At 41.1% G+C, this 17,399-nt stretch overlaps 1 protein-coding gene across 6 annotated transcripts in view; it reads right to left on the bottom strand.

The window, feature by feature from the left end:
- The window catches only part of SPIN1 (spindlin 1), an 88,768-nt gene that overhangs the window by 42,642 nt on the left and 28,727 nt on the right, over positions 1-17,399 (bottom strand). For 2 of the 6 annotated variants that reach the window (XM_030919548.1, XM_030919549.1), the window contains one exon: positions 8,871-9,080. The exons of 1 other annotated variant lie outside the window; for it this stretch is intronic. In XM_030919548.1, coding sequence (XP_030775408.1) covers positions 8,871-8,922 — 52 coding nt within the window. In that variant the 5' untranslated portion in view covers positions 8,923-9,080. Of the gene's footprint in view, positions 1-1,921; positions 2,041-8,870; positions 9,081-16,313; positions 16,488-17,399 lie in introns of all 6 variants that reach the window. 3 more of the 6 variants (XM_030919552.1, XM_030919551.1, XM_010371185.2) reach the window with 3 other exon arrangements.

The raw sequence follows: 17,399 nt of genomic DNA, 5'->3' as shown, positions 1-17,399 counted from the left end.
AACTAGGGAAACAATAAAAAATCAGCACTTGCCAGGGGTTAAAGGTGAGAGAGAGAAGAACAATGGGAAAACAAGGGATTTTCAGGGTAGTGCAACACCAAGAATGAACCTTAATGTAAACTATGGACTTTGGGTGATAATGACACATCAATGTAGGTTCATCAACTTTAACAAATATACCACTCTGTGGGAGGTGGGGCGGGGATGGGGGAGGGTATGCTGCAAATTTGTGAGGGAAAGGGATATATGGGAAGGAACTCTGTTATTTTCCTGAGTACTTAAAACTGCTCTAAAAAAAAAAAAAGTCCGTTATCTCTTTGCAACTCTAAAACTGTATCAAGCAAGATCATAAGTTTAAAAACTGTCAGTCTAGACTTATTCTTCTGTCATCAACGCTGAGCTAGAAAGTCAGGCGCTGTGGGGCACACCTGTGGTCCCAAGCTACTCAGGTGACTGAGGCAGGAAGATCACCTGAACCCAGGAGCTTAAGTCCAGCCTGGGCAATACAGTTAGACTCCTTCTCTTTAAAACAAACAAAACTGGGCCAGAAAACAGTAAGACAAGAGAGTAGTATTGTCAATATTGAAGCAAAATGATTTTGAACTCTGAACTTCATACCTGGTTAAGTTATTAACTGACAGTATACACATTTCTATACACATATGGGCTAAAAATTATATTTCATATACATCTTCTTTGGAAGTTACTGAAGGATACATTTCAGGAAATAAGAAAAGTAACATAAACACACAGGATCTGAGAAACCATAGATATAACCTAGAAGAGCAGAAGGTTCCAGCAAGACTTATGTGATATAGGCTGACAGACCCATTCAGGTGGGAGTGAGACACCAGGGACTCGAGAAAGGCTGTTTCCAAGAAACTGACTCCACGCAACGTAAGTGTAAGAAGGTAAATGACCCCATCACAGATTAAAGGTTAATAACTGATGTAAAAAAAGTTTATGCAAGTAATGAAGAAAAATAGATGTAATATCAGAGAAAGGAAGGCCAAGTAGGCCCTTACAAGCCAAGATCACAAATAAAACTGTACAGACATCGTTTCTCACCCACAAGACAGACAAAACCACATATTTGACAACATATGTCACTGGCAAGACTGTGAGAAGACAGAAACTCTTTACATATTTTATTACTGGTAAGAATGCAAAATGGGCCTGGCACCACGGCCCACAAAGCTCAGGAGCTCAAGAACAGCCTAGTCAACATGGTAAAACCCCATCTCTACAAAAAATACAAAAATTAGCAGGGCGTGGTGGCACATGCCTGTAGTCCCAGCTACTTGGAGGTTGACGCTGAAGAATCGCTTGAGCCCAGGAGGTTGAGGCTGCAGTGAACCCTGACCATGCCACTGCTCTCCAGCCTGGGTGACAGAATGAGATCCCATCTCCAAAAAAGAAAAAAAAAAAGAATGCAAAATAATACAGAATTGATGGAGGAGAATCTGGTGAGCTCTCACAAAATTATACATGAATTGAAGATTTGACTCAATTCTATTTCCAGAAATTTATCCAGTGACACAACACCAAGACACACTGACAAAGGTAAGCTTTTTTTTTTTTTTTTTTTTTTTTTTGAGCTGGAGTCTCACACTTCACCCAGGCTGCAGTGCAGTGGTGCGATCTTGGCTCACTGCAACCTCCACCTCCCAGGTTCAGGTGATTCTCCTGCCTAGCCTTCCAAGTAGCTGGGATTACAGGCACCCACCACCATGCCCAGCTAATTTTTGCATTTTCAGTAGTCATGGGGTTTCGTTATGTTGGCCAGGCTGGTCTCAAACTCCTGACCTCAAGTGATCCACCCGCCTCGGCCTCCCAGCATATTGGGATTACAGGTGTGAGCCACTCCGCCCAGCCCATTGTAGCTATTATCTGTAAGAGCGGAAGAGTAGAAACAACTCACATGTCCAGTAATAACGGATACCAAATGAATATGGTACAGCCACACAATGAAGTACTATTCATCTGTAAAAAACAATGAGGAAGAGCTCTACATACTGCTAGAGTGGTCACCAACACACACTGTTAAGCAGAAAAAGTAAAGAACAGTAAGTTAATGGGTACTTATTAACTGGATACTGTTATCAGTTTGTCACTAAAAGGGGAGTTATATCACCCATCACTGACTTCCCAGTGGAAAACAGAAGATCCTTTAATATATAGCTTTATTATATCTATTTGTTAAAGAAAACAGAACCGTAATTTATAAAATAAACTATTCTATGACTCTAAAACAGTTAAACGATACTAAACCATAATATGCAAGAAACAAAATACAACCAAAACTGTTTAACAGAGACTTACTCAGGCACATGTTCCAAAATAAGACCAACTGTTTTAAATGAACTTTGTGTACACTCAGATGCTCCAATGATAAAGACCAATGTCTGATCCAGCAGCTCATCTAGATCAGAAATTCTAAACCAATCCCCATCTATATCATACTTCCTGACTTCCAACCCTATGACTCACTCCTCCCCTTGAGTTCTCACTTAACTATTGATAAGTTCTTGGAAACTGAAACTTTACACAAAACAACATAAAGCAGGTCCTCGAACACTGTCAGTTCAATGTTCAAAGCTGTTTCCTTGTAACACTGGAAAAACTGGTTTTGTTTTCCTTAAAGTCACAGTTTGCAAGAACTTATGGACAACATTAAGTGAGGACTTACCATATCTTTCTTTCTTTGAAAATTTCACTGAGAGTCCACCAAGGTGATACTCTCCTTGTTGCTCACTCAGCTTTGTATGACAGACAGTCGTCTCTGGGGATGCAGCAGGTAAAGAAATATGACTACATAAACTTAAAAGAGAAATAAGAAAATATGAGAGATGAGTGATCATCATCTATGGAGGACATGTGATAATCCATCTCCAAAGAAAACACTTCACAGACTCCCCAGTAAGGCAGGAGAAGTCCAGGCAACAAGAGCCATTTCCTCGCAGACAGCTTGCCATCATCTTGGTGCCTTCCTAGAGGAACATCCTAGGATCAATAGACTCAAGGAAAGCCTCCAAATGAAACAGAAACTAATAGCAGAGACACAAAGAAACTCATAAGCAACAAGGCTAATACTAGAAAGGCTGTTTAAAAAGCAATTTATCAGCAGGCACAGTGGTTCATGCCTGTAGTTGCAGCACTTAGGGAGACCAAGGCCAGTGGATCACTTGAGCTCATGAGTTCAAGACCAGCCTGCACAACATGGCAAAACCCCATCTGTACAAAAAATACAAAAATTAGTAGGGTGTGGGGGCACTCACGCCTGTAGTCCCAGCTACTCAGGAGACTGAGGTGGGAGGATCTCTTGAGCCTCAGAGGTTGAGGCTGCAATGAGCCAAGATCATGCTACTGTGCTCCAGACTGGGTGACACAGCAAGACCCTCTCTCAAAACAAACAAAAAATAATTTATATCCCCAGAAACATAAGCTACTTGTATGTATGAAATAAACAAGTATGAGGATAAAAAAGCTGGGTGCAGTGGTACATGTGCCTATATTCCCAGCTACTTGAAAAGCTGAGATGGGATGATCTCTTGAGCCCAACAGTTTGAAACCAGCCTGGGTAAAAGCAAAAGGGGGAGGAAGAGGGAAGGCATTTAGAAATTAAGTTGCTGACTGAAATAAAAACACAAAACAAAACAGAAAAGGTGGGAAAATATAAAGTCAATAAGCTTCCCCAGAGAATGGAAAAACGTGCCGGGTGCACTGGTTCACGCCTGTAATCCCAACACTTTGGGAAGCCGAGGCAGACGGATCACAAGGTCAGGAGTTCGAGACCAGCCTGGTCAACATAGTGAAACGCCAACTCTACTGAAATAAAAAAAAAATAACAAAAAACAAAATTAGCTGGGCGTGGTGGCATGCACCTGTAATCCCAGTTACTCAGGAGGCTAAGGCAGGAGAGGCAGAGGTTACAGTGAGCCGAGATCATACGACTGCACTCCAGCCTGGGTGACAGAACAAGACTCTGTCTCAAAGAAAAAAGGGGGAAAAAAAAAAGGAGCCAGGGTGGCTCAAGCCTATAATCCCAGCACTTTGGGAGGCAGAGGCGGATGGATCATCTGAGGTCAGGAGTTCGAGACCAGCCTGGGCAACATGGTGAAACCCTGTACTCTACTAAAAACACAAAAAAGTTAGCCGGGTGTGGTGGTGCATGCCTATAATCCCAGCTACTCGGGAGACTGAGGCAGCAGAATCGCTTGATCCTGGGTTTCGGTGAGCCAAGATAGTGCCATTGCACTCCAGCCTGGGCAACAAAAGCAAAACTCCATCTCAAAAAAACAAAAAAAGAAAGAAAAAATGTATCATAAAAGGAAAATACTGCAACCTTTGCTAAAATACTAAAAATGGAGGTTAACACCAGTGGAAAACATGTGAAAAAAATTTTTTACCATATACCTGAATAGTACTTGCTACCCAATGTCATTAGGCATAAACTGCGACTTAGCAACCAATTAAATTTCAACATAATTATAGATAAACATAAGTTATTTTCAAAATAGAAATTCCTGATATGGTGAATGAGATAAAGAAAATATAAAATTATTACTTTCAAATGTTTCCTCAATCATTCACCCTCTATGTTAAAGACAGGTACTGGGGGTCATGGCAGATGTTGGAAGTTGCCTACCCAATCTATTTACCACTGTAGCAGTTTTAAAACATAGCCACAAATTCTTTGCTACTTCTCCCATCAAGTAGAGTGCCTATGCTCCCTCCCTGGAAACTTGGTGAGCCTTTGTGACTGCCTCAATGAACAGAATGCAGTAGAAGTGAACCTGTGTAAGTTCCAAGACCAGATAAAGGCCATACAGCTATAACAGTTTCTCTTAGGGATACTATCTGGAAGCCTCCTTTAAAGGTCCCCGCAAGAAAAGAGATGCCCCAGGAGGCCAGGTGGCTAAAGCTCCAGGCTATTTAAGTTCTATCAGCCAATGGGCCGGGCGTGGTGGCTCAAGCCTGTAATCCCAGCACTTTGGGAGGCCGAGACGGGCGGATCACGAGGTCAGAAGATCGAGACCATCCTGGCTAACACGGTGAAACCCCGTCTCTACTAAAAAATACAAAAAACTAGCCGGGCGAGGTGGCGGGCGCCTGTAGTCCCAGCTACTTGGGAGGCTGAGGCAGGAGAATGGCGTAAACCCGGGAGGCGGAGCTTGCAGTGAGCTGAGATCAGGCCACTGCACTCCAGCCTGGGCGACAGAGCGAGACTCTGTCTCAAAAAAAAAAAAAAAAAGTTCTATCAGCCTATGTGAGTGAAGAAACCTGCCTGAGGGCATAGCTGAGCCACCTAATCAACTCTAAAATGCCTACCTGGGCTTCTTGCTGCCTGAGACAAAACCGTTTTTTGGTGATTTTTCTTTCATTTGCAAACAGACACATTGGTAACTGATACAGGGACTTAAAAGCAGCAGACCATTTGCCTATGCTAACAGGAAGAATTATTAAGACTCTATTTTACAAACAATACGGATCCCGGGGTCAGCAATCTTTCCAAAATAGGGTCTACTTCTGTAATACTGTGAAATATATATATTTGGCCTTCCTCCTCCTCTTGACGTACAGCTTCCAATACCCTTGGAAACTCCAGAGTGTAAGTGTCTTCCGTTTGCTATGGGATAACCAGAGACAGCTTCAGGATGGCAACTGGTCTCTAGTAGGACCAAGGAATGACTTGAGGATCAGAACTTTCAACCACCCATCGTTACAGGACAGGGGCTGAAGGCTGAGTTGATCATCAATGACCACTGATGTAATCAATCATGCCTACACAATGAAGCCTCCATAAAAACCCCAAAAGACAGGGTTTAGAAGAGCTTCCAGATGGCGCTACACTATCTGGAGGTTCCTGGAGGGTGGTAGATGCGCCAATGCCCCTTTCTGCATGCCTTGCCCTGTGCATCTCTCCTCCTTCCATCTGGCTGTTCATCTGTATCCTTCGTAATATCCTTTATAATAAACTGGTAAAAGTTAAGTGTTTCATTGAGTTCTGTGACTTGCTCTAGCAAATTAATTGAGCCCAGGAACAGGGCTGTGGAAACTCCAATTTACAGCTGTTCAGTCCAGAAGTTCCAGAGGCCCAGATATGCACTTGAACTGGCATCAGAAGGAAGGAGCGGTCTTGTGGAACTGAGCCCTCAACCTGTGAGATTTGATGCTGTCTCCAGGTGGACAGTATCAGAACTGGATTGACGTGAGATGGTCTGCTGCAGAATTGCCTGGTTGCTGATGGGAAGCAACTCTTCCCCTTCGCACATATGGGTGACCAGAGGTACTGTGTTGTATTGAATTACGTAAGAGAATAGGCGGAGGCCGGGCACAGTGGCTCATAAGTGTAATCCCAACACTATGGGAGGCTGAGGCAGGAGGACCGCTTGAGCCCAGGAGTTCAAGACCAGCCTGGGCAACACTGCGAAACCCCGTCTCTACAAAAAAATCAGCCAGGCTTGATGGCACACACCTGTGGTCCCAGCCAGTCAGGAGGCTGATGCAGAAGGACCGCCTGAGCTCAGGAGTTCAAGGCCACAGTGAGCTCTAATCGAACCACCATACTCCAGCCCATGTGAGAGAGAGGGACCCTGTCTCTTAAAAAAAGAGAGAGAGAGAATAGGTAGGAAAAAGCACTTTGGTTTGTTTTTCTTGTATCTTCTTACACAACATTAAAAATAAACTCACGGTCTCTTATGCTAAAATATCTAACACGCCAACTAGGATTTACACAGAACCTATTTTGTCTTTACGCCTATGCCACATGCTATTTAAAAAAAACTAAACGATAAGAAAATTTCAGATCAAAGTACTTGTTAGGATTAACAATCTCCCCCTTAAAAAAATAAAGTCTCTTGGTTTAGTTCCTTCAGTTACTTCTACCATATTACACTTCACTTTACTCAGCCTGCTAGGTTTCTCACAAGATGACTTCAATATCGATAAAGAAAATAGCAATGTTCACAGCCATGAAAAACGATGAAATCATGTCTTTTGCAGCAACAAGGATGCAGCTAGAGGCCATTATCCTAAGTGAACTAATGCAGAAAGAGAAAACCAAATATTGCATATTCTCACTCATAAGTTGGAGCTAAATCTTGGGTTCATGTGGACATAAATATGGAAACTATCAATACTGGGGACTCCAAAGGGAAGGAGGGATGTAGTAAGGGCTGAAAAACTTCCTGCTGGAACTAGTATATTCACTATCTGGGTGACAGGATCAATAGAAGCCCAAACCCCAGCACCATACAATATACCCTTGTAATAAACCTGAACACGGACCTCCGAATCTAAAATAAAAATGGAAATTTAAAAAAAGAAAGAATGTTGAATCTCAAATGCTGTATGCTTACATAATATGAACTTTGGAAAAGGAATTACTATTTCAAATGACAGAGACCTAGGAGGTTTCACAAGTCAATAAACACCTGACAGCAATTTTTTCAATTAATGAGAAGAAATAAAAGTATCTTATTCTAAACATTATGATCAATAATAATACTATTAAAAGTGCCAGGCCAACTACCTAAACATTTGACTCACATCTCATTTAGTCCTTAACCCCAATAGGTACATTAATAGTCCTATTTTTTGGCCAGGTGCGGTGGCTCAGGCCTGTAATCCCTGCACTTTGGGAGGCCAAGGCAGGAGAATTACTTGAGGTCAGGAGTTCAAGACTGGCCTGGCCAACATGGTGAAACCCCATCTCTACTAAAAATACAAAAAATTGGCCAGGCATGGAGGTGCATGCCTGTAATCCCAGCTACTGGGGAGACCGAGGCAGCAGAATCGCTTGAACCCAGGAGGCAGAGGTTGCAGATCGCCTGGAACCAACATTGCCTAAGCGACAGAGCGAGGCTCCATCTCAAAAAAAGCAAAAGAAAAAAAAAGTCCCATTTTTTTAGATGAGAAAAACTAAGGCTCAAGAAGACTAAGAAATGTATCCATCTTTATACAGCTAATAAGGGCTAGGATTCTGAATAAGCTCTCATATACCTTAAACGTCAGTCATCACCAACCCAAATTAATCTTACTGACAAATATTAAATACTTAAATGAATATTATCTTTGTAAAACAGAATCTAAAATAAAGACAAGGGGTACTCAGAGATCTTAATTCTTGTGGTTTTTCTACAATGGAACTCCCAATACTATAGTAAATAAATAGAAGAAATTGTTCTAAATCACTTACGTTTGTACTATTAATAATAATTTTTATAGAATAATTCTGATTCATTTGTCAAAGAACCCTAAAACGTTACGACAGACTTTTTTCAACATTCAAATGTATGTCTGAAATGGAGAAGAATGCTTTTCAAGTCCCAAAGAAAGTGTGACTTAGCTATTTTATAGGGTATCCTATAAGATTTTGTTTATCTTTATTGGGGGGTACACTAAAAATCAGGCAAAGACTAACTTCTATTCGAGTTATACTAGCTATGTGCCACAAAAATAAGATTAATGTAATTTTTACCAAAATTTCCATACCAGTAAACTTCTTTCAAATAAACACAAGAAATTCCAAGTTTATCTTTCTTCCTTAAAGCTGCTCCAACTCATGTCACCTCACTTTAACTCTTTCGAAAAGAACTCCTTTTACTATAATCCTATTAACAGATATTTACAATTCACTTGCTAAATTTACTAGACATTTACAACCTGCTAGAAGATTATACAGAAATTTCATGTGACTACTTCCCTTTCAAGAAACTTAAATCTGCTTAATATATGCATATGTGTATAACATACTAGAAATGACAGTTTTTCACTAGCTATTATGTGAAAGTACCCAATTTTACACTTGTCTGAAATGTATTATATTAAAATATATATTTAAGTATGTGTAGAACCGCAATGCCTACCTGCATCAGCTCTGGACCGCTGGCCAGGTGTCTTTCCGAATGGGGTCTTCATTCATCTGTATTTAAGTGAGCAGCAGAGCTGCTGGACTAGGGTGAAAATTCAATATTCTCCAATTTGAAACTTTTCACAGAATGTTAGTGTTTTCGTTAATCCACCATCCAAGTGTCTCTTTTATAAGTCCAGCAAAAATACGTGAAATCACAAGCACTCTGTAAAATAGTGAAACAGTTCATTACTAGAGTATCAAGAGAGCAAAATTATGCCTAGTGAGCCATTAAACATAAAATTGTAAGCAAAAGTATTAGCTAAAGTGCATTTTGTCCCAAAGCAATTAACTTTATTTCCTAAGACTTGGGTTCTTAGGACATGACAAAGTAGAAAGGAGAAAAAGAGGTTGATAGACTATTTAAAAAAAGAAGCCTGGGACATGTGCAAGACCCAAAAGTGAAGTTCTCCCAAGATCAACTGGAATACAATACAGCTGCTGTCTGGCATCCCCATTATTATCCTAAAGCATCCTGCTGCTAGAAACCAGAAAAGGGTGGATGCCGGGATTTCACAGAAGATTTAGACAGCATGGCCCACCTCTCTAATGGAACACCAAGAACCAGAGTATGGGGGTGGGAGACCGGGGTGTGAGGTCACGGGGCAGGCAGAGTGGAAGGACAGCATGGGGGCAGCACAGGAAATCATGTTCAAGACAGAGTAACAGCAAGGCTGAAGATCAGTAGGCCAGGGTCTTGGGCAAGAGAAAGAATTCTAGCCAAACACGTCTCTACGTTTCCCTTTCTGCTCAGAAGCTTCCAGAAACTAAAGAAGATCCAGGAATTTCAGAGGAGTCTCAAAAAAAGTTTCTCACCCATGCAAATGCCAAAGTCATTTTATGGAAGCAGTGTTATCTTTTATTTATTTTTATTATTATTATTTTTTGAGACTGAATCTTGCTCTGTCGCCAGACTGGGATACAGTGGCGCAATCTTGGCTCACTGCAGCCTCTGCCTCCCGGGTTCAAGCAATTCTCCTGCCTCAGCCTCCGGAGTAGCTGGGACTACAGGCATGCACCACCACGCCCAACTAATTTTTGTATTTTTAGTAGAGATGGGATTTCACCATGTTGGTCAGGATGGTCTCGATCTCCAGACCTTGTCATCCACCCGCCTCGGCCTCCCAAAGTGCTGGGATTACAGACATGAGCCACTGCGCCCGGCCAGAAGCAGTGTATCTTTTAAACCAAATTTAGTTCCTAGAGATATAGCAGGTCTGTCTCAACACTCAATGATCTAGAGAGACTAGGCCTAAGATGAAGGCTATCAGGACAACTGGTTGCTTACTTGCCTTTCCCTGAGAGCCTATCCAGCTGCCACATCAAATCTCATATCCCTCTTTTCCCTCATTCAACTCTCTTCCCACTCAGACCTGTCGAATGGGTCCCTATCACTCTCTTCCCCCAGCCTATCCAAACCTCTCCAGAAGGTAAAGTCGTTCTTCAGTAAAGTGCAGTCTACTTTGACCTACCACCAATAGCTCCCCCAAAAGACGGTTGTATTTCTCACCGCATACCCTGGCACAATCTCTCCTACCCCAATCCTCACCCTAGAAGCACATGTCATAGCACTAGTCATAATAGTTATTCCTTTTTGTTACTTTTCTACCCGTTAATCTTCCACCAGTCATCTGCACACATTTGTTGAAGATTATGTTATCGGCTTTACTTCTTTTCCTCCATAATTCTCATCAACATTCTTGGCAACCTCAATGTCCACACATGTGATTCATTCAACCTCCCCTCTGGCTCTTAGACACCCTCCCTTTAAACCACTTACCCTACACTTCATCTATGCTCACAGTCCCAACATAGACCTTTTTATCAACAGTAACTGCAATAACCCCAAAACCTTTATTTCAAGTATCTCATACTCAAAACCATCTCTGATCATTCCAGTTTTCTTACACTGACACTCCCATTCCAACAATTCTTTGATGCAACCAGTACCAATCTACAGCTTTACTGTTTTTCCAGTATCGCATTACCTCCCTCAGGGACTAACTTCCCTCATTACTCTGCTTAGATTTTCATGGATGGTCAATCACATTATGATGATTATTATTCCATTGCTTTTCTCAATTCTCTTACCCTTCTCTTCTTGTCACTGTAGTATGGCAAAACCCTAACCCAAATCCCCTGCTAGAGTGATTACAACGTAAAGTGGTTAAATGTGGATGAAAAACATACACAAATTTCACTTCAAATTTGTAATCTCATATCTCAAGTGAGCATTCAACAATACTAACCACAGCCTCAGCAGACAGGCTTGCTACTGGCTAAGAAAACAGAAGCAAAGAGAACTACTCAACTACTCATAACTTCACCACCAAATTGACTGATCAGTACCCTTTGTCTCCATAATAAAAGATGCACTATCTCTGAGCCACGTTCAACCATGTTACTTGCCTAATCAATCCCATCCTTTTTCTCTGTATACATTTACCACTAGCATAGTTCCATCAGCATACAACACATGATGTAAAGGCCAGGCGCAGTGACACCTGTAAACACAACACGTTGGGAGGCCAAAGTAGGCAGATCACTTGAGCTCAAGAGTTCGAGACCAGCCTGGCCAACATGGTGAAATCCTGTCTCTACAAAAAACAAACAAAAAAAATTAGCCAAACGTGGTGGCGTATGCCCTAAGTCCCAGCTACTCGAGACGCTGAGGCAGGAGAATCACTTGAACCCGGGAAGCAGAGGTTGTAGTGAGCCAAGATTACACCACTGCACTCCAGCCTGGGTGACAGAGTGAGACCCCATCTCAAAAAATTACAATAAATAAGATCAAGAGCTTTTATAAAAAAAAAAAAAAAAAAAAATCATGATGTAGGCCGGGCACAGTGGTTCACGCCTGTAATCCCAGCACTTTGGGAGACCAAGGCGGGCGGATCCAGATCACCTGAGGCCAGGAGTTTGAGACCCGGCCTCTACTAAAAATAAAAAAATGAGCCAGGTTTGGCGGTGCACACTTTTAATCCCAGCTACTTAGGAGGCTGAGGGAGGAGAACCGCTTGAACTCGGGAGGCAGAGGTTAGAGTGAGCCAAGAATGCACCACTGCACTACAGCCTGGGTGACAGAGCAAGGCTCTGTCACAAAAAAAAAAAACAAAAAAAAAACCCATAATGTAATATTTCCCAATTTTAAAAAACCATGACTCTATTCCCTTTCTGTGCTCTTTAGAGAACGACTTCAAAGATTAAGAAAAAAAAATTTTGTTTGAGATTACAGGCATGAGCCACTGCGCCCGGCCAAATTAAAGAAATTTTTAAACTACATAAAATCAATTTATCCTAACAAATTCATTCGATCAAATGAGAATTTTAACTTACTGATATTCTGAAGTGTGCACCTTTCCAACAGATTAAAGCTTATCTTAGCAATATTTTCTGCTGCTTTCCACTTCATTAAAATTTCAAGTTGAACTTAGTAAACTAAAAATTTAAGACAGGAGTTGAAGGAAGAGTTGCAGTGGGGGAATGATACAAGGTGGCTATTTAAATAACATTAGCATGCAAAACTCCAGATAAGAGCCCTTCCCTCGGCTGGGTGTGGTGGCTCACGCATGCAATCCCAGCATTTTGGGAGGCTGAGGTGGACGATCACCGGAGGTCAGGAGTTCAAGACCAGCCGGGCCAACATAGTAAAACTCAGTCTCCTCTAAAAATACAAAAATTAGCCGAGAATGGTAGTGGGCGCCTGTAATCCCAGCTACTCAGGCGGCTGAGGCAGGAGAATCGCCTGAACCCAGGAGGTGGAGGTTGCAGTGAGCTAAAATGGTGCCACTGCACTCCAGCCTGGGCGACAGAGCAAGACTTCATTTCAAAAAAAAAGGTCCTTCCCTCATGATGAGAGGTAGTCTAAAAAATAATAATAAAATAATGACCCTGGTTTTGTTTTAACAGCTGCCACGTAAGGCTTTCAAAATTCAGATGAACTAGAGCTTTCCTAAAACAAATCCCACTCTCCTTTGACTGGAAAAGGCTAAACTTAATTTGCTCAGGTTTGTTTAAAGGTATACCATATCTCTACCTCAAGTTATTCTACTAAGTGATTAACTTCGTAGATGAAAACTGAAGGAAACAAAAAAAATTTAGGTTCCGAGTTAGCATTATTTCTAGGTTAGCAGAACCTTCAAGTGTTATGGAAAATATTGTCAAATGGAGCTTAATTATAAGACCATTAAGAAGAAGGTCCTGCATTCAGAGAGACCCATCAATAGTTACTAAAACCATCAGGAGAAAGGCTGCTGGAGAACAGTAACTGTATGGTATCAAAGGATCGCTCCATAAGTTACCTGTTAATTATAAAGGGGAAAATGTTGTTGCTTTACAATAGAGCAATCTTGACCCTTCACTACAATAGAACGGAAAGATAAAACAACTTGGCATCATTAAAAGGGAATCGACTTCCCTTTATCCACTTCTTAATGTGACATGACAAAGCAGACTACATCACTTATAAAATACTCTCGTTTTACCTCCAGGTGAAGTGTGGCAATATATTAAAAAAAAAAATCTAGTCAAGCTTTTAGATGGAATGTCTAGTTTATATGAAATACAGGTGATGCAGAAGCAACTTAGACCAACACCATGAGGAAACAGACAAATTAAATTAGTAAAGTGGACTTTGCACATGAAAAGTGGGCCATACTCTTCAAAAAGTCAGTGTCAAAAAAGAAAAATGGTAGACATACTGCCCTAGACTAAAAGAGACTAAAGACTCAACAATAAGACACAATGAATAAACCACATGGTTTGGTTGGGGGTTGGGGGGATGCCAAAAGCTACAAAAGACACTTAAGGCCAGGCACAATGGCTCCCGCCTGTAATCCTAATCCTTTGGAAGGCTGAGTGGTGGATCACTTGAACCCAGGAGTTCAAGTGATCAACACAGTAAAGATAGCTGGGTGTGGTGATGCACATCTGTAGTACCAGTTACCAGCTACTCAGGAGGCTGAGGGAGGAGGATCACATGAGACCAGGAGGTCAAGGCTGCAGTGAGCCATGATCGAGCCCAGGCAACTGAGGCCCTGTATCCAAAAAAACAACAACAACAACACACACACACATATACATTTAAGACAACTGGGGAAATTTAAATGCAGACTAAATATTAGATATTGTAAGATTATCGTTGAATTTTAAAAGCACAAGGACATTGTGGTTATGCCTGAGAACGTATTCTTTGGAAACACATGCTGAAATGCCTAAAGAGGTAGACTTGCAATTTCTGTAAGCTAACTTCAAATAATTCAGGGAAAGAAAAGAGTACATACATGAGGGTTAACATAAGTATCAAAAGACAAAATTACAATAATGTGGTTTAAGGATCTTAAACAGCTTTATTTGCAATTCTAGAATCAAGCAACGCTTTGTTCCATAAAATAGAATGAGCATTCCAGTGAGCAGAGTAGAGGCTACATGTACAGACACAATAGGCCTGAAGAAAGCATAAACAAAGAACTGTGAAAATAATTGAAAATCAAATCTGCTGGAAGTTTTTTAATTATTTTCAGCCTTAAAGAAATGTGATAATGGGACCTGAGTCACATGACAGGCAGCTTTAGTCCTCTGATTATAGATCAGTCTTTTACCTACACTGTTTTGTAAAATGTTGGAAAAGACTAATGGGCTCCAGAGAAGACCCCCATCCCTCTAAACTTAATCTTCATTGTAGATTAACTTCCTTCTCTTACACAAAGACACTAAGATGGAATGTTAAATAAACTCTTTTAAATTGGAAAAGGAAAAGAACTGTAACTAATCAAATTGCTATAACTCATAAACCAACCTTGTATGGAAAATGTGGCAATCCTGTTAAACTTGTTTTCTGCCTAAATAAGCAAGACCTTAAACTTTTCGGCTTCAGAGGACTGGCTGGCTCTATTCCTCTGGATTCTGTGTTACCCAGTTGGCTGCTCTCAGTTTTGCATTTGAGTAAAACTCGTTTGTTTTTTTGTTTTGTATTGCTTTGTTTTTTTGAGACGGGGTCTTGCTCTGTTGCTCAGGCTGGAGTGCAATGGCACGATCTCAGCTCACTGCAACCTCTGCATCCCGGATTCAAGCTCTTCTGCCTCAGCCTTCCGAGTAGCTGGGATTACAGGCATGCGCCACCACATCTGGGTAATTGTGTACTTTTAGTAGAGACGAGGCTTCTCCATGTTAGTCAGGCTGGTCTCAAACTCCCGACCTCAGGTGATCCGCCCGCCTCAGCCTCCCAAAATGCTGGGATTACAGGCATGAGCCATCGTGCCCAGCCTGAATAAAACTCTTTTAAACTTGACTGTGATCCTTTTGATTATTTCAGGATGGCAGAACAAAAAGCAGATTGGTCATTTCAAAGTTACTTTCCTTGTAAGGAAGGAATGAAAAAACAGGAAAATAGAGAAATAACTGATTGGGAACTGCATTATCATGCCAACTGGAACCGTCTGGTTTGAGAAATTAAGGCTATTCCTCTCTCCTGATTTCTGGGAAGGTCCAATAACACCTCAGTTTGGTAGTCTGGAACCATGAGTGGCTCCATTTAGATTTTAGTCTGGTCTACTGTTGCCTAGTGCAGATTAGCTCAAAACAATGGCACCACCTACAATTTTTAACCAACACGAACATGGCAAAATCTTTTTTAATGTAGGTGAAGAGCATATTAGTGTTCACTAATGTTATTCTTTGTACTTTTATTTCAGTTCAAACTTTTTAGAAATTAAGAGAAAAAAGATGCTGGATTTTCCTTTGCTAAGTCTATCTTCATTAAATATAGTTAAGTACTGTTATAAAGTTTCAATGCCGCAAAATAAATAGCACTCGAATCTAAAATTTTCTTTTTCTTCTTCTCAGCAAGGCAATTTACTCCCATAGAAGGGTGCACCCTCACAGATGGAGCAATGGCGAGCATACTACCTGGACAAGGGAGGGGAAGGGGTTCTTATTCCTGATGTACGTGGCCCCTGCTGCTATGTCCTCCCCCAATTGGCTAGGGTTAGACCACACAGGCTAAACTATTTCCAATTGGTTAATTTAAAGAGAGTGATGGGGTGAGTGGTTTGTCGGGAAAAATGGTTATGACAGAGCAGGAAATCAGAATGAGTCAGGGCGGAGAATGAGTCAGGGTGGAGAATGAGTCAAGGCAGAGAATGAGTCAGGGTGGAGCAGGTAATCAGAATGAGGGTGGCAAAGGTTGCTTTAAGAGGAAGTTAATTTTAAAAGCAGAAGGCAAAGAACTGAACATACTGACATTGATTCTTTGAGGAGAAATTCAGAACTCATATCTAACAGTATCCAGGCCTGCAATTTTTCTAATCTTAAAAATGTGTCATGAACTTAAATTCTGAAACTCAAAATTCTCATTCTATAATAATCTCAAAGGAGATCAAAAAACTCTCCAACTACTTACCAGAAAAATGACCGTTCACTGAGCACTCTCTATGTGTCATGCACTCCTCACAACCGTGAGGAGGATACGTACTATAACTATTCCATCTTGGAAACTGAAAAACTGCAGCACAGACATTAAAGTAACTTGGTCAAGGTCACACAGACTGCAACTAGCATTGTCGAGATACACTTCCTATTTAAAAATAAACACTTAGATTGCTTCAATAAAGGAATATGGTATCACGAAATCAATGACCATGTATTGTCTCCAAAAAGGCTAAAACATGAACATTTCAACATTTCAGATATAAAAGCAGTAATCTCAGGAAGTAGAGTCATATCAAAGTATTTGTTGCCTGTTGCTATTACTGAACAGTGTTATTTATAAAGAAAATAGATTCCTAAAACTATTTACGCAAAAATACTAACTTCCCAAATCTTAACACCAGGACCACTAATGAAAAAGTATACAGGAGCACTAATAGTGAAACATGTCAAGCCCAAACTGAAGCTTGGGCTGTCAACAAGTTGTCTTAAAACTGCTGTCTCGGTATGTAACAAGATCTAAAAAAAAAGGAAAAAAATGGTTGTCACACAAGGTTAAATATGTGAAGAAACATATACTTTGTTCTTCCATTTCCTGGCACCCAAATTCCTAAAACTCTAGGAATACCAGTGTCTTTTTTATGCTAATGAGATGAATGATGTCTGATGGCTTCTGGACAGCCTCAGGAAGTGGCTTGATTGCCAGGGGAACCCGCCAGTGGTGAGAGGGCTGGAACTTTCAGCCCTACCCTGGGAAGGGAGGCGGGTAGCGCAGAGGGCTAAAAGCTAAGTTGATCACTAGTGGGCAATGACATAATCAATCATGCCGGCTTACTGAAGATTACAGAAAAACCCTAAAGGACAGGTGCAGAGAAACTTAAGGTTAGTGAACACATGGAAGTACTGGGAGGGTGATGAGCCCAGAGTAGGCAGCGGAGTTCCACACTCCTCCTTTGCCTTATGCATCTCTCTTCCATCTGGCTGTTCCTGAGTGGTATTCTTTATTATAAAATGGTAATCTAGCAAATACACTGTTTTCCTGAGTTCTGTGAGTGATTCT

This window comes from Rhinopithecus roxellana, chromosome 16 (genome assembly GCF_007565055.1).
Source record: "Rhinopithecus roxellana isolate Shanxi Qingling chromosome 16, ASM756505v1, whole genome shotgun sequence".
Classification (NCBI taxonomy): domain Eukaryota; kingdom Metazoa; phylum Chordata; class Mammalia; order Primates; family Cercopithecidae; genus Rhinopithecus; species Rhinopithecus roxellana.
The sequence above is the reverse complement of the archived record's forward strand: the minus strand, read 5'-3'. Positions and strand labels throughout refer to the sequence as shown.